The following is an 18429-nucleotide window of genomic DNA, read 5'->3' on the forward strand; positions in this document are numbered from 1 at the left end:
AGACTGTGAATTTAAAATACATGCAAAACTTTTTGTGACTTTTGCCTCAGAGGTTGTGCTTATATTTCCATAGGTCAAATGGGCGGATCTAACAATGACAGGCCATGGTGCAAGAAATACTAGCGAACGACGCGAAGGGAGCGCTTGTTGGGGAAAGACGGTTAATGTTCTCGTTTTCCGCGTGCCGAGAGATGGCGCGCCGGACAAAAGACCGTGGCGGGCTGCTGGCAAATTTTCAAAGTTTTTGGCAAAGTTTCCAAATCTGAAAAACCGAGTTATCGCGCGATATCGACAACCCAACAGTCGCGCAAACGGCTCGTTTCGTTGCTCGTAACGTCGCTCGTCGCTGTGCAGTGCATTTTCGCGCATATGGGGTTTGGCCTTCTCTGTCCACGTGCTGCGTTAGCCGTGCAGTGCACGCACTTTTTCTTGTTGGCTGACGTTGCTTTTTGAGCTCATTTTTGAAAATGTCATAGTGGTCAATTGTTTTAGTGCTGCGGAAGAATGGGCAAATGGCTTGCGCCATTTTGCAAAAGTGGCTACAAATCTTGGAAAGAGAAGTACGCGCTTTTCACGCCGCCAGCTAACGTGATGAGATAACGTGATAAGAGGGTGCTACTTCTTCCACTAAATACTTCCGGAACCGTTGCATTCGTCATATTCGCTATATGCTCTCTGGTTAATAGGAAGAGCTTCAACAGTAGGCGCAGGCTCCCGCCGCTGTGCACACGGTGACGTTACGTCTGCCTTGCACGGGTCGTAGAGTGCCTCGATACGCACGGTTATCAAGGCAGCCTACCGCGTCAAAGTTGGTAGCGCCATCTCTAGGGCTTCTGGCGAAACAGAACATTGTGGCACAACGGGTAGTCTTGGCGTTCGCTCACCTAAAGTATTTCTTGCGCCGTGTGGCAGGCTGAGGCGGTGCTGCTCGTGTTTGATGGCTATAACCTGTAATGTGAACCCAGCTGCGCACGTTTATGTTGCCGTTGATTCCTATTCTTTCTATATGAGCTTTTAAAATGTGGCATTTTAGCAGAACGTTAATTAGAAAGGGCGAGAATATGGTGTTCTCTGTTCCACAAGTGCAATGGTGATGAATATGCGTGCCTTTCACGCTTTGCCACCGTGCACCCTTATTTCATAAATGAGTTTCATTACAAGAGTGTGAGCGAATCGGGCCAACAGAGCTTCGAGAAAGCCAATTGTAGCTCCGCACTATAGGACCCGCCCTGAGTTCTTAGAAGTTCGGTAAATGAAGTCGTGAGTACAAAAGTCGGGAGTGTGTATCGACTCAAGTGTGGCCCCTGTACTAAGCAGTATTTTTCTAGAAAAAGCGGTATTTTTCTGCAACATGACCTAGAAGGCATTGCCACTCATGTGTTTAGGTATGTGGATGTTTAGCTTTTGTTTGTAGATGGGAGAAATTTCACGCGTTCAATTATTGTTGCCCTGAAATTATTCAAACAAAGAGGCTGGGGCCTAACCTTCACCGCAGAAGTTTCAATGAACTACGTTTTGCAATTACCTGATCTATCCATTCGATTCCAAGCGACACACGTTTGCTGGTTGTACCAACACCATTCTGTAAAGCAACTTCTGTGTTATAGGTCTGCTCATTCAAAAATTGTCAAGGATGGCTTGTCCATGGCGTGTCTTTCTTGAACAGTTAAGAAGTCCTGTGCGCATGCTATGCGCGAAAGCTTCATGCGTCAGATGTAGAGGATAGAAGCGGCCGGTTTCCCTCGCTTGGCTCTTGGGTCCATTTCGTAGCGTTTGTTGCACCGCTTCAGGCAGCAGAAATACAATGATGTGGCTGCAGCGGCGTTGCCTCCGGAGGGGCGTGGCAAGATTGCTGTCATGCCCTATTTGCACTCTGTTTCTCCCCGCCTAAAGAAAGTGGCCGGCCATTACGACGTCAATGCCGTCTTCCGTGCCGGCAGGAAGCTGGGGAGTGTGTGCAGCTCCATTGACAGAAGGGTGCAAAAAAGAGGGATGGCTTCTTCTGACGGTGAGTGTTCCACAAGACACTACACGGTACGTTGACTGCGCCTGCAGCGTTTTGTATACCCTACCCTTTTCATGTGTGGAGTTCCTGCATAGGACGGACGGGAAGTTCTCACAACGTCCGTTTGAGAGAGCATGCTAGCTCTTTGAAGGGTGCACCGTCTTCACACCTTGTCCTGCGTTGTAGACAGTGCGGCTGTGCGCCTGCGTTGAGTAAGACGGTTGTGGTGACTAGGCACGAGAGCCAGCGCAACCGGGAAATCGTGGAGGCGTTCTACATGATAAAAAAGAAAGACACGTGCGTGAGCTGCCCGTCTATTGCTCCGATTGACGAGGAAGTGGCTTTCCTGTAACGTGCGCAGTTCTTATATTCTACGCATGATATTATTGATGTGGTTGTTAGTTATCTTTGGCGGGGGGGAGGGGGCACGGGTTTGTTGTGAATCTTGCTTACTTATATATATATCCTTGGTGTTTTTTTCTGATAAACACACAGTTGTCAGACAACGCCTGTGTCGTCGTTTATTTTTCTCGTCCGTGTTCCGTTAGCGTTCTCTGTCAAGAAATAAAGTTTTTATTATCATCACCAGGGTGGCATAGTATTCTTTATAGGAAAGTAGCCAGCCTACAGTTTTCGAGAACGTATATGTGGATGAACAACATGACGGTGGGCCTTGTGAGTAAAGGGACTGCCTGAATTTAAAAACTCATTTCATATTACATATTACAAAATAAACAGTTTATAAAACCACAAGGGTAGGGTGATGAATTCAGTACGTGCTACGCATCTTATAGCTTATGTGGTCTTTGCGGAATGCCATCTATATGGCAGGATGGATGCTCACTACTTCGACGCGAGCATGGACGTGCGCACCAGGAATAACGTTTAAGCAGCTCACTGTTAGTTCAGCATTGCTTACCTACGGAAAATGGAAGGAGGCATTCAGGTTTGCGAGCCATGAGTGTTCCGTCCTTGTTCAAAAAACGAATGGGGTCGAACTTGTAAGGGTCCCTCCAAACCTTGGGGTCGAAGTGCGCGGCCCAGAAATTGGCCATGATCACTGTGCCTTTCGGAATGAAGAAGTCATCCACGACGGCGTCTTCAGAGGCTCTGCAGTAACATGGTAGATGCGAGATAAAAGTATGAAAAGGAACATCATGAGCGTAATCTGCACAATGCGCTTGTGTAGAGCCTGGCTTCCTTGCGAAGGCGTTGCTTATTCGCCTGGTATTATCCTACTCAGCCTTCTTGCTTTCGAGATGACGAACAGTGGATATCAACCAGTAAATGTTATGCCTGAAGAAGGCCACTAGACTGACGCAGGTAAGGAAACAGGCAAGAGAAAAGTCAGAAACCTTCGGTGCATGCAACTATTTTGTGTAGAGGGCGATGAAGTCCGGAGACGGACAGGTGGAAATCGGGGACAGGATGCAAGTTTCACGAAACAGTGTTCTTGTTGAGTGAAATCAGGTAATGATCAGTGGATATCTAAATCGTCGGAAATAGTTCTCGTTTTAACACCAAAGGGCACGGTGAAAGTTATTGAAGAGGGCAAGAATTATAATTCGTCGGGTTAATGGTCAAGCCGAGTACATGGGAACGTCAAGGGTAGCTCAAGCTCTCTAACATCGGCACTCACGTCAGTGCATAGACAATAGTTTTATCGCCATTACGTGCACACTAACGTGCGATGTTAGGCATATCAGAAGTAGAAGTCGCACGCGAATTCTCTCAAAGCTTAACTGTAACTGGCGAAGCCGAGGTGCGCATATGTAACGTTTATTATATTGACGTAAAAGCGGACAGCCAACACTGCAAAGACATCCAGCGGTGTGCTGACGCGACTCTTGCATGGGGTGTGTTTCCAAAGTCGTTTGAAGCCGAGGCGTGGCTCTGTGGCAGACTACTGGACTGCCACGAAAGAATGTCTGGATTCGATTCCGGTGTAACCTGTGATTTTAAATGTGAAGCATTTCTTCGCAAACGTCTGCCACTTTGAGCGTATCTATCTATCTATCTATCTATCTATCTATCTATCTATCTATCTATCTATCTATCTATCTATCTATCTATCTATCTATCTATCTATCTATCTATCTATCTATCTATCTATCTATCTATCTATCTATCTATCTATCTATCTATCTATCTATCTATCTATCTATCTATCTATCTATCTATCTATCTATCTATCTATCTATCTATCTATCTATCTATCTATCTATCTATCTATCTATCTATCTATCTATCTATCTATCCGCCTACGACTTTGTGCACTCGTGGCCGTTTCCTTCCTGAGATGCATACCAAAATGGAACGGCATGAGATCACTGCATGAAAAACACAAATTACAGTTCATAATTAACATGAAATCGTTTCATGCAGGTGATAAGTTTCATGTTATGGCCTGTAAGTTATGTTCGGAACGATTTACATGTCACGACCTTGGTGCTCTCGCGGCCGCTTCATTATTTTATATATATGCCAAACTTAGTATGGAGTGAGAAGAGTGTGAGATGAACATAAATGACAGATCTTACAGTGTAAAACATGACATGCATGCTGTGTATGGCACGATATACATGACGCGGTATTGGGGTGCTCGCGGCCGTATAACTGAATGGATATATACCAGAATTGATATGGCGTAGCATATAAGAATGACTAACATAAATGACAGATTGCCAAATAAATATCAATACATGAATGTCATGCACGCATCACATACATGACACGCCCATGGTGGGCTCAAGGGCATTTCGCAAGCTTCAGATGCACCCAGATTGGGACGGGGTGACATGAGTATGACGAACATAAATTAAAGATTGTAACATGTACGGCATGATTTAAGTACCACGCTCACAGTGTCTTCTCCAGCCGTTACTCCAGCTTGATATATATGCCAAAATTGGTGTGGCGTGTTATCAATGCATGAGAAACATAAACGACAGGTCAGAGCATAAAGATCGTGACATGCATGTCATGTACGGCATGGTGGTGAGCTTCAGGCCGTCTCGCTAGCCAGATGTACACGAAAACTGGTATGGCGTGCCGTGAGTGCGTCACGAACATAAATGAGAGGACATGCATGTATATACCAGAATATACGTTTCTTTGCCTTGGTATACACCGCAGTGCATATGCATGCACACATGACAAACATGTGCCTCAAAGACAAATAATGCGATGTATGCAGCTCCTTGCTGACTGCTTCGGGTTACTTCGATGCTCACAGTGCCAGGTATCTGAGGAATTTTGACACGAAAGCGTCAAAGAGCTCGTTTCACAGAAAATTCGGTGTGGGCATCGGCCTCCTTGCATGTGATCGAAAAATCGGCGTTGTACGCGAGTGAAGATTTGAGATAGATACAAATCACAACGCGATAATGCTAAAACCGTTGCCGGCATCATCGGCGACGTTGTCGGTGATCGAAACATCTCGAAGAACGCAAAGAATAAAATTTAAGTATATCCCACGCATTGTGGGAGTCTATTTGAACACGGAGCTGTCGAGTACACGGAGTCGAGTGAACACGGAGCTGTCTGTAGTACATATTTTGTCTTTGAGCCCAGGGCTAATTACGGCGTGGATTGATGCTTTTGTGTAAATTGTATAGATACGCGCATATCGTCAGTGGTCTGTACCGGGTGATTGTGAGCACACGGTCGTTGCAGCCCGTTTGTCAGCGTTTGTCTGCTGCATTAAAATCGGCTACGATAACAAGGAAAGTGCGTTTTCCTTGCTTAACTCACGCAAACTGTAGTATACAATTACTCGTCATGGTAGCTAACACATATTATACCACGCTGCTAAGCTCGAGGGCATGAATTCGATTCCTGACCACAGCGGCTGCATTTTCATGAAGATGCAAGTAAAAAAACTCCCGTGTGCTTAAGTAGGTGCAACCCCTGTTGTTGAAAATAGTCAGGAGTTCCTCGCTACGGGCTCCCTGCCAGCTATCCGTCATCTGCGGGCTACCCGTCAAGGCTTTCGTTCCCCACCAGCGCTAAGTCAGTGCACGAAACCGGAAGCCGTCCAGGTCTGTGTTTGCAAACAGCGAAACCGTCTATACCTTTGGAACGTAAGACCCCACCAAACAATATTAGTCTCGTATGCAACATTCAGAGTGTATTTTCTCTGTTCATTGATTTGACCTGTAGCGCATAACCACGCACCGACGGCCGGGGTATGCGGGTATGCGCACACGTGCTTGAGGGCAAGGATTTCGTGACGTATGCGACAAGCGTGACATGCATGAACTTGCATCATGCTACTTCAACAAGCCTAGACTGTAACCTTAGTGACATGTGATTCATGTGGTCAACTGCCCATCACATTCCTGATATACTCATGTCCTCCTATGGTAATGTTGGTGAGCATCACGTTCAGATGACCTTCAGGAGAGCACCCTGGCGTAGGTGGCTAGATAGATAGATAGATAGATAGATAGATAGATAGATAGATAGATAGATAGATAGATAGATAGATAGATAGATAGATAGAATAGATAGATAGATAGATAGATAGATAGATAGATAGATAGATAGATAGATAGATAGATAGATAGATAGATAGATAGATAGATAGATAGATAGAAAGTGTCTTTCGTTCGCTAAGAAATGCTTCGCACTTAAAATCACGATCGCAGCCCGAATGGAGCTCAACCATTCTTCGTGGCAGCCAAATATTTTGCCTCAGAGCAACAACAGTGCTTGAAACTGCTGACGAGAAAGACCCTATACTGTACTCCTGTCGAGCTCATTTGCGCTTCGTTGTTTGCTATCCGTCTGAATAACAATGTAAGAAGCCTAACATAAACACTTCTCTGACTCCGCAAGATATGGTGAAGCATTGCTTGACCCCGGAAGGGCACGCCAATAGCTTCAATTTATGAATAAGTGTCATTACACCTTAGCGCGCACTTCGTTTCGATAATAGCGACATATGTGCTGTAACGTGAGCGCCCACGTTACGTCCTACCACAAGCACACCTTTAGGGACCAGTGTGGTCGGCGTGCTTGGTGAGTTCCCAATATGCCCTAAACTACTCAATTTACAGAAAGCTGTCGGTCCACCTTGTAACCCTTGACTCATAGGAGAAACTATGTGGTATAGGGAGCTAAACGCTCACTGCTTTGCACAAAATTGATCCTAACAACGCGCGAAATCTGTCGGAATTTGCCTCTAGTATCCCTTGAACTGCGCATAGAGAGGTTGGCTATATCAGTAGGGGCGGCAGGAGTTTTGTAAAGGGGCTTCAGCTTGTGGGAAGTCGAATGTCTGTGGCGTTAGCATTCGAAAGGGTGCACACGAAAGCATTGAAGGAGCGCGGATCAGGACATCCGGAGGTCCCCTCTCTATTCGCTCGTGTAATGAGTAGCTCACTCTCTTGGTACACCCAGCGGGATGCTTGTTTTCCAGCGGTCCATCTCCCACATGCTGGCCATGGTGAAGGGCATGCGCAGTCGGTCCTCCCACGTTGGTCGCCGGTCTCGGCCGATCACTTCATCAATTTCACGCTGCACCTGCGCAAGTTTGAATCAAAAGCGATACTCATCATGCATTTAACAGAGAATGATGCCCAGGAAGCTATAGGGGACATTACTTGTTGTCTAGAGAGTGTAGTATTTATGAAATATGGAGAAATGAATTGAAGTGCGCAAAAATTAGGAGCCTTTCCCTATCAGGGAAATGTAGCAAGTGACGTTGGCGTACGCGTGTCTGCTGTTCTTTTTTAAAGACGATAGTCTTGGGGAACTTAAACGCAGAAATTTTGGTCTGTCTTTCTGTCTGTCTGTCTGTCTGTCTGTCTGTCTGTCTTTCTGTTTGTCGGCACGTCCCTCAATTCAGCCACTCGGCCAAAGTTGAACCACTTGCCCAAGGGCCAGCCGTCTTGAACTGGTACGGCTGTTCATACTTGTGAACGCTGTCGATCAAAAAGTAAATATCATGCATATCTGAGGTGCAACATCACTAGGTAAGTATTAGGTGGCGTGTTCCTTTAATAGAAAATGCATACATACGTAATTTTAAGGACCCTAGTTTCTTAAGCTGCGCTGAAAATGCATAAGAATGGAAGCTTGAGCGAGTTGGTATGCGTTCATTTTTGTTGAAACAGCGCTCACTAGACGACGACGAAGTAAAAGAAGGCACAGGACAGGCGCTGCTTGTCCTGTGCCTTCTTTAACGTCGTCGTCATCTAGTGAGCGCTGTTTCAACAAAGCTGAAAATGCGACTGCGCTGAAATTTGCCTTCCTCCGTGCCCTTCGCACGAGCTCATTGTTTTGTTTCGGTTTCGGTTCTGTATTGCACTTTACGAATGCCATGGATTGGTGTTGAAAAACTTTAGTTTTGAGAAGGCCAAGAAGGTGAAAAAAAATATTTAAAAAATAAAAAAGCAGCGTTGTGGGCGGCCTTCAGGCTGCCGGTTGTGGGCGCCGCTCTGGCGTTCCTGTTTTACCCAGGCGACGTGTAAATAAAAGAGTGTGTGGAGAGTACTCGTTGAGTGCGGACGTTTCTCTGCTTCAGCGCTTCGCGCCAAACCGCGTTTTCGGGCTGGCTGGCGTCCCCGCCGGTCGCGTTGGTCACCGCCGGTCTTCGCCTGCTGCTGCGCCGGGACTACCAGCACGCAACACAGCACTCATGTTTCCCGACGTATTGCCAGATGGCGTCCATATCTCACACAGCGCCTCTTCTATCGTCTCTACACGACATTTGCAGCGAAGCACGCAGATACGCGGCCAATTTTTTCTTTGCACCTCATTGCGCAATGCTCCCTTCTAACTTTCTGCTTGCTCCATGCCTAGATCGGAGCTTCAACCACGTGCTCAGCAGCGCCACACTTCTTTTGTTACAGAAAACGACAGCCTCGCGTGAAGCAATGAAACGCAACAATGAAATGAGACAACGTGAAATGACGAGTGACTTCGATAAAAGGTGACGTTTCCATACCAGGAACGGCTGACTGCCGAAAAGTGCGTGATCGGGAGAGCACGAGTTACTTGGAAACGGCGCATACAAATACGCAAATGACAGGCGCCCCATCGAGGGCCTATTTTTGTACACCCGCGTTCCTGTAGAGTAGCCGGCGCCGGGTCTTTCGCGAACTCTGTCGCCGCCGCAACAAAAAACTGTAACTCATAGAAGCTTCACTTAGCAACTTCCCGTCGGTAGGGAGCGAGCAAGCTGTCTTAGGATAAATTTCAACCAGATGGCGGGTTGGGCTAGTTCGCTTGCATTCATCGTTGGTAAATTAGGTTGCATCGCACTGAGAAAATGTGGACAGTAAGTGATCTCCTGTCCCTTTCTGCTGTCCACGTTTTCTCGCTTCAACGTAATTTTCCGAAAATATCTTAGAATAGCGCGTCCGATGTACTACTAGTTGATCCATAATGTGTATCTTTCACCCGTTCTCTTTATTAGGTATTTCTGTGCGTATAATCGTGGGAATGTTAACTGGCGCCACTCGCAGTGATGGCGGCGAGTGGTGAACACTTTATATACCAACGAGAATGAGGTAGCAAATGATCTTTTTTACTATCTGACAGCTGAGCAATAACATCTTGCATGTTACCTTAAGGCATCGGGCCTGCCTACTCGAGACTCTTGTCAAGAAATGCAGAAAGAAGAGAAATATACGAAGCCACCATAGCCTGCACTACCCTAAATTTACCCCAGTGTTTTAAGGTTCGCACTAAGAAGTTGAACAGCTGCTCGAAAAATATCACGGAAAGACGGTTACAGGAGTCGCGGGAGAAGAGCAGAGATACGGAATAAAAACAAAGTAGCAATAAAGAAAAGCTACTTGAAGTTATAATGGAGAATGTTCAAAACACAGCAGGAAGGGGTAGGTGGAAACTTGCGATTAAAATGCGCAATCACTGGGTGGGCACTCGAGCCGACGTTTCGAAAAGTGGACTTGTTTTCTTCAAGGCTGGAACTGATGGAGAATGGAGAATGTTAAAATATGAGCTCCTTTGGATCATTTTCGAGTGAAACAAAATACTGACTTTAGGTAGGCCAGGTATTAGGGAGCATTAAAATTGTGCTTGGTGGCTCACAGCACCTGGCCTTGTTGTAGAGAGAGCGATCACAGTATACTATCCATCAATCGAGAGCAGAAAAGAAATGAAGCAAACAATGCGACCAAAGGTCCTAAAACTGCAGAGTATTGTTGCTGTGTTTAGAAACGCGGCGGGTACACCTGGGTTTATTTTGACGACAGGAGGTTCTTTAGGCGCACGAATGGTGCTGCCTGCAAGGGAAATCAAACCCGAGACGTAGATAAGTAGAAGTGCTAGAGTATTACCCGCCCTGTAGTACGAAAATAATTCAACAGAAACTGATTTTACTTGTACCTGAGCTTATGTTAAGTGGCGGAGAAAGTTCACTTGTGAAAGTCATCGCTCTTAGCCTCAGTAGACTGGTTAGCCTTTGCAGTTTGCCTCAGCTAGAAGGCGAGGTTGTTACCGTCCACCATACGTTGAGTAATGTTTTTAAAGAGGCACTAGTTGGAAAGACTATGCGTTGATGTTCGCCGCTTACCACAATATACAACGTGCTTCGTTTCAGCAGAACTTGTGAATGCAGTGATACGCACCCTCGCTTGCAGTGTGTCAGGTTCCATAGCGTGCTTAACCAGGTGCCAGTGGATGGTACCGGCGGCGCTTGTAGTACCAGCGAGGAAGCTGATCACCACGCCAGCTAGCTTCTCCACTACACGGGAGCAAATCACAAAGATACGTTGAGGTCGGCATGTATTGTGACTTCTATGGCACCACAGGTTCTACTGAACTTAGTAGAAGCGCTTAGCAGTAATCTGCAGGATTTAGTGATCAAGTGTAGGCCTGTAATTGCCAGGCAACGAAGTGGCACCCTGAAAGCGCCTTCATTTTTCTGATTTCCTCCTTTTCATTCTATCAATCTCTTTCGCCCATAGCACGGAAGCAAACCGGACGTTTGTCGACGCGAGCAAAAAAGGTGGTAGCGAGCAAAGAAGTTATGTTTAGTGTGTACGTCACCCAGTTGCAGCATCAAATGTATCTGAAGAGAACGGCACCTTCAGGCTAACCTAAATGATGTACTATGGAACGGAATCGTCTGGTGCTTTGCGCATATATTATCTAGTTTCGGCGTTCATATATAACATACAATCGAGGAGAATGCGAAAATACAGCACATTCGGAAATGCTAAATTCTCGTATATTAGAAGTATAAGCTTCAAGAAATTCTTCCTGCCTATAATGCTATCCATCGGGTTAGATTATGGGCCCATAGTCTATCAGTCTGCGACATCAAGCACCTTGAGGATGCGGGAGCCCATCCACCACTTGTGTATTCGCCTTGCTACAGGTGCCTTTAGAACAAGCCCTGCAGAGAGCCTTTACGTGGAATCAGACAGTGGTTTCTGCATATACAGAGACCATACTTATCATTTGTGTATCTTTTGAAGGTGAACTCAAACGAATAGCATTCCCCGCTCGCTACGACAAGTGATTTGTCCAGCTGTACCCTCTTCCATAATCCTCCATAATCGTGCTCGAGTAAGAAAGCCGCACTCATTGCCTGTGAGAGGCTTGGTAGAGGAGAAGGATGTGCCGCTCCTTGAGCACCAACTGCTCACTCCCGCTAAGCACCTTCCACAATGGCAGTGGCAGCTTATCGTGTGCGATGTGCCTTCCGTTGTTATTACAAAGTATACGCCTTTGGCAGATATGTAGATGTATTTTCTTAAGCTGCAGCAGAAATACTCTTGTCCCGAATTTTTAACTGATGCCTCGAGGTCTCATGTTGGCGTATCTCACGCAACAGTCGGCCCATCTTTTTGGGACGTCGGCGTCCTGCACCTTTGTACAAGCATTTTCACAGTACAGGTTTACGCGATATTGGCGGCCGTTGAACACCTTCAGGAACTAAAAATACAAAAGGCTGTTGTACACACAGATTTCTTAAGTGTCGCAACAGATTTAAAACTCTCATAAAGCTAAAATATCATGTCATTACATCTCTCTACTCGCTCCTATGCACCATTTACGCATTCAGACAACATGTCTTCGTATGCTGGGTGCCAGGGCACCGTGCGTTCGAAGGAAATGCGATGGCTGACCAACTTGCCGCATCCATCAACACGAGCGCTGTCAACCCAGCAATGAATGTCCCTGCAACGTGCCCGAATGCCTTCATAAGAAACAAACTCAGGGCTTACTGGCAGCGCCTACGGGATAGGGAAATACAAAAGAAACTATACCTGATCAAGCCGCATCTTGGTAACTGGCCGCCGATAGCTAAGACACGCCATACGGAAGTAACACTTTGCAGACCTAGGACAGGACACACGCACAGCAAAGACTTATACCTCTTGTCTGATAATGACCCACCCTTGTGTGATAAATGTGGTGAGACTCTTACTGTGCTTCATATCCTGCTGTTATGTCCTGAACTAGTCGTTAACAGAAGAAATCATTTTTCATTATCATACCGACATCAAGTCCCACACAATTATGCTATGTTTATAGGCAAGGAAACTCTCTTTAAGTAGGGGCAATCCCTTGGCAATCCCTTGCCCGACCTTTCAGCAGAGGTGGCTGCTGCGGTAGTTGTATCAATGGAGCACCTTTCTCGCGGGCTTCTCAAAGACCTTGAGGAGGCAGTTGAACTCGTTACATATTTTTACTTGCTGAAACTATCATCGTCCGTCGTTCACCAACACGCATAGATCACTACACATGTCACCGCCATTATTTTGTACCATATATATATTCTGCGCTTCGATATAGCATGGCTTTATGCCTCTATAAGCCGTATTACACCCCATCATGAAGAATAAAGCATTGGTCAACGCTGACACTACGCCAAAAGAGAAGACACTCTTTGGCCAACCGCGGCCCTTGCGGCACATAAATCCACTAATCATCATCGATTAGGCTAGAACGATCATAATTATTTGAGCTGCCATTTGTAACTGTCATTGAACTCATGTCCTGGAGATTTTTTTAGGGGTACTTTCTGTCCGGAGTAGCTAATATTACAACAATCATTTGTGATCAAAGTGGCTGTGTCATCTCTAGGTGAGGAAGTTGCTGACGTTTATATAATTGGAAGAGAAAGTGAGCCACCTTCTTCACTTTCACCTCATTCAGCATCTGCCATCGACATGCTTTTACGTTACGGGAACTGATGCCAGCCGCAAGCTCTATCCGTTGATGCTGCGTTCCTGCGCATGGTAGAATTACGAACCAAATGAATTCCAATCTGGCTGCAGAAGTGTAGAGTAGCCATCTGACGCATTTCAACTATGTGTGGGAGTCGGGCAACATTCCTCAATCATACAAAATGGCCTGGGTAGTGCAGGCGCTGAAACTTGCCAAAGACAGGACACAGCTGGCATCACATCGACCAGTATCACTAACTTCATGTGTAGTGAAGTTGATGGAGAAGCTTGCCTGTGTTAGCTGACATGGTGGATTGAGAATGACAAGGCTCTTCTAGCACGTATGGCTTGATTTCGGCAAAGATTGAATGTAAAAGGCAACACCTTAGACTCGATAAGCCACATTGAACACCAACGAGCATACAGCGTTTCAATGTTGGCAATCTTTTTGGCCGATTCAAAAGCGTACGACTACGTGTTCGAGGGTGCGGTAATTTGTCGTCTTGTGCCTATGGAAACAACAGGGCATCATTTACGCTTTGTTCATGCGTTCTTAGTGATGGCTTTATGCAAGTGAAGTTGGGGACAATGCTGAGTAGCTCAAGGAAAATCAGCAGAGATGTGCCATAGGGCAGTGTCTTGTCTCTAATGTTGTTCAATGTGGCCATGGCTGGCTTACCCGATGCCCTGAAGAAAGTCAGCAAGGTATTCCAAGTATAAATTTACGTCGACAGCATATGCATCTGGCTGTTTCGATATCAGCATAAGCGATTGGAAATCATTGTCCAAAGGTTTGTACCCTTCGCGCTGAGCCACCTCGCATCTATTGGACTAACAATATCAGCAGAAAAGTTTCGGTTGATGTTGAATTCCGGTATGCGAAGACGAAAAACAAGGATGAAGATATCACTTTCAGATGCACCAATTCAGCGTGCTGATTACGTAAAATACAGCGCAGAAAACGACGAACAAACAGACAGAGACAAACCAGCGCTTGTTTGTCTCTGTGGGTTCGTCCGTCGTTTTTTCGGTGTTATTCTACGATCATGAACAACCAACTAGCCCGATTTACCGCCATTGTGAAGCTAGACTTCGGGATGGATTCGCGACGTGCAGTAGACAAGACGATCTCGGCGCTTTCACCGCCTGTAAAAATCCTTCGAATGATGGCAGGAACAAGCTGGGGAACCAATCCATCATCAATGACAATGTTACACACGGCAGTAATTGTTAACCATGTGCTTCTTTCCCTCTGATCTCTCCATATAAGTCGCAGTAGGAACGTCCGGAAACACTTCATCGTCAAGGCTTAAGAGTCGCTCTGGGCGGCCAAAGTCTGTGGCGAGCGTAAAGGTGCTTCATCAATCTCGGACTCCACCGCTGCGTCTTCTCGCTTCTCAACGAGTGCTGACACAGCTTTGCCGACTTAGCGAATCGAGCCCGTACAAAATCGCGAGCTCTCATGGCTGTCAACACTCTTCGCCATCTTGGCCTGGAATGCCCCGAACACAGACAACTCCGACAAGACGAACCTTGGTCACATAAGAATGTCGAGTGCCGTCTCACAATTCCTGGGATGCACAGCAAGCGCTCCACACCTACAGCAGAAACACTCTTTGGTGCTTGAATACATTGAAGAAAAGTACGCCGACCATCCGAAAGTTTTCAACGACGGGCCGCTTGACAGAGAGAGCGGAGCAAGCGTCCAACGTTTGTCATCCCGTCCCTCAAGGTATCCTGGGCTACACCCCTCGACTACGTTGTTTCGTCGATATCATGTGAAAGCGTGGCAATTCTGGCAGCCCCGAAGAAACTGAAGTTTTGTAGGGAGCTATAAGTCGTGTTACTTTCGGACAGTAAGCCGGCACTGCAACTGTGAAAGCATGAATTGGGTATGGAGAAGCGCACTCAAAGATCACTGCATATTCTCAAAGATCTGCACAGCGTTGGACTAAAGCTGAAGTTTCAATGGATTCTATAGCATGCGGATATAGCGGTTAATGAGGCGGCTCACTGACTTGCGAGTACTTTAGAACTTAGGTCAACGAAGAAGGCTCCTAGGGACCAACAACACCTTTTAAGAGAAGCTGTCAACAGGCATTTCCATTCTTTACGGTTGACACCTCACCAGCCATGTGTGACAAGAGGGCTAACTAGTAAAAAGGTCTGCCTGTTATATCGCGTGCGCATGGGGCCAGCGCGGAAACCAGCATGGCTCCAAAAATAAGACCATTGTGCCCGGCTTGCATGACCTGTGGCGATATGGAACGTTATTTCCTTAAGTGTCGTGAACTTGACAGAGATCGTCAATATTTCTTTAATGCACTGCGAAGTTTAGCCTCAGCATATGACAGTGCAAATAATATCGTGTTTCCGCGTGGTCACTGGACATTCAGGAAAGAGGTGTCGCTGCTACTCTTGATGTTCTTAAATGTTCCAGACCTCGCATGCGACTGGTGATGAGTGACACTTATGTCAAGGGGTGGTATTGTGACACGGGGGTCCGGTACAACACTGTATGCGGAATAGCTAATGACCACCGGCTTGCGCATGGCTCCGTCACACTGCGCGCGACTTCTGGGTCGCCTGCCCGCGTTTCGTTTTAAGACACATTAGTTCAATATATTCTGAAAAGAGGAAACCGGGCGAGGCAATTGCCAGCATATTGCGCAAGGCTTGATCCGCCGGCAACCGAAGACATCATCAGCCTCAAAGTGGCTATTGGAATTCATTATTTTCTACAAACAATACGTTTGTCGCCTATCAGTACAGACGCGCTTTTCTAGAATGATCGCTATATCCGCGATATTTGGAAGGACCACTGCAATGTTTCGTAGGCGACACAAGCATAATCCAAAATTCTGCTTTCTGTGTTGAGCATTTCTGTTTGAATTTCTGTTTTTGTTATGAATCCTTAGTGTAAACTGTCAAAACGTACGAGCAAAATGTAATGCCTCACGAAAAGGGCGACAGCAGATGCAAAATTACAACAGAACAATAGCACGCACTGACTGCCGCTGCTGTGTTGGCCCGCCTTGACATTAGGCCCCTCTCGAAACGGCCGGGGGTGGAACACCAACCCGAACTGTCTTCGCACCGGAAATCAATTCGGGCCTTACAGACATTTTTGCATGGCGATGGCCTATTGAATATGGAGATGAACGGCGACTTAGGCTCGTTGATTAAAGAGCATTTTAGAAGGAGTTTGCGGCGCAAGCACTCACGTGTTTGCGGTGCAAACACAGTTTCTGTGTCGCCTTTCTTTCAGCACTTACGTGCTTGCGCTGCAAACACGTTTTAAAATGCACTATTGAATATGCTAAAATTCTCCCACTCTGCAATTTCCTTGTGTTTATTTCTTTTTTTCGAACGCCTGCTTTTCTCTCCGCTTTCCTTAGCATCTTGCTTTACCTTTCCCATTCACCTTAGTGTAGGGTAGCAAACCGGATGCTACAGTCGGGGTGACCTCCCTGGCTTTCTCTGCACCGCATAGCTTAACTTAGAGTAGCAAATTAAGAACAGCGATAGAACACAGAAATCTTTAGAAAAGATTTGCAACACAGATAGTGGAAGCAGCCTGACTAAAGGGAGCATGAGCTTTGGTACTTTGACGACTTTCCCGTAGTGGAGCCTGCTCGAAAAAAATTCCTTTTGGTGTTAGGAGCTCCGCTTGTCTGGGAAGAACAAGAAAACGGAAGCCGGCGAAGGACAGCGTAATGCCGGACTTCTCACACAGCTCACGCAAAACAATATGCATTGTCTCACCTGCGAAATGTGATTTGGACACATCATCGCTGCCTTCTATTTTCCTCAGGTATGCGTCGACAAAGTCCCGGTTTACACCGCTTTCCGCCGTGGCCTTGTGTTCAATTATCCGGTCGCTTTAAGGGCAAGAACATTTATTGTGCGAATTTTATACTTGTGATCCATAGTATCTGAACAAAGGAGCGGCTGTCTCCGACATGCGAACAATAAACGCAGTTTAACGAAACATGTCACAACGGCTGATTGGCTGAGATCGTGATGAATGATACTTGAAATACGAGCGCGTAACTTATGTAGGGACTTAGGAAGGCAGGGATGCGCTCGTGTCTGTCCTCTTGTCTCCCTCTGTAATTACGCGCTCGTATCTCAAGTTAAATGACTGTTGGCAATTGTATAGAATAAAAAAGGTGCTATTTACTAGAAAAGGCACAGTCATTTGGCGGACATTGAAAGGCACGAAACAGTGGACTGAGGTGACAACCACAGATTATGTACGACGTAAAATGTTTGCGCTTACTTGCAAAATTAGAGCAGCAGCTTACTCAGAGCCAGTCAGTTATTACTTAACGGCCTATAGAAAGCCCATAATGACAAAAACGGCAGTGTCTGACAAAAACGGCAGCGAGAATGACAGAAGCCGACCGAGCGCACGCGCTTATATACGCATGAAATGGGGGAGGCAGAGGAGAGAGTTGGTTACAGGCTGTATTTGGCTGCGGCGCGGCTGCATCACGTGGGAGGAGAGGCTGCGCCGCTGCTGCAGCGCGGGGGAGGAGAGAGAAGGCGACCGAACACCTGCGTAAAGGAGGAGAGTGGGAGAACGAGTAGGTGCATGCGCAATGGCGCTCAGATGCCACCACCACCGCCGGACACAGCCCCGAGCAAAAGCTGCTTCGCATCTAAAAAACGTGGTTGACGCTTGAGGTTCGCCTTCAAGAGGAGAATACGATTGCATAATCGGGCTCTAATCGCCTCGCCTTCTCATTCGCTCGCCTGGCTTCACTTCTCGATGGGCCCTTCAACCGTGCCACACGGAAAGGAACGTCTGTAAGCCTCAAATTGGTCGTTTCAAACTATCGTAGCATCTGCAGATACAGTTGCGAAGTGCTAAGTACGCCAAAATTCTTTCTTTTCCGAATTGGCGAAGTAGCCAAAGCGCGTCCGTAAGGCAGCACACGCACCTGCACACTTTGTCGATATTGTTGCTGAAGATGGCAATTCATTATGCTAGAGCGCAGTGTAACGGGCGGGCCATTGAACTTCACACTGGTTGCGTGATTAACATGCTTCCATGCCTGGTGCGACTATACGTTTCTACCAATATTATATGCGATAGAAAGGCTGCTTGCTCTACATGACAGTCGTATAGGTTTTTTTTTTTTTCAGAATCAGTTTCAAGTAGTGGCGGGGCTTATTGGTAGAACACCTGCTTGCCACTGAAAATGTTGTTTGCATCTATCTCAACTTTACGCACACAGACATCGTCGATTTTTCGCTCACAATGACAGC

At 46.5% G+C, this 18429-nt stretch overlaps 1 protein-coding gene across 1 annotated transcript in view; it reads right to left on the reverse strand.

Moving 5' to 3' along the window:
- The window catches only part of LOC119374879 (cytochrome P450 2C23-like), a 41882-nt gene that overhangs the window by 3926 nt on the left and 19527 nt on the right, over window positions 1-18429 (reverse strand). Inside the window, exons 4-7 of the mRNA XM_049411070.1 lie at window positions 16921-17036; window positions 10606-10721; window positions 7392-7531; window positions 2925-3115 (exon numbers count right to left, since the gene is read on the reverse strand). Coding sequence (XP_049267027.1) covers window positions 2925-3115; window positions 7392-7531; window positions 10606-10721; window positions 16921-17036 — 563 coding nt within the window. The remainder of the gene's footprint in view (window positions 1-2924; window positions 3116-7391; window positions 7532-10605; window positions 10722-16920; window positions 17037-18429) is intronic.

This window comes from Rhipicephalus sanguineus, chromosome 11, assembly GCF_013339695.2.
Source record: "Rhipicephalus sanguineus isolate Rsan-2018 chromosome 11, BIME_Rsan_1.4, whole genome shotgun sequence".
Taxonomy (NCBI): Eukaryota; Metazoa; Arthropoda; class Arachnida; order Ixodida; family Ixodidae; genus Rhipicephalus; species Rhipicephalus sanguineus.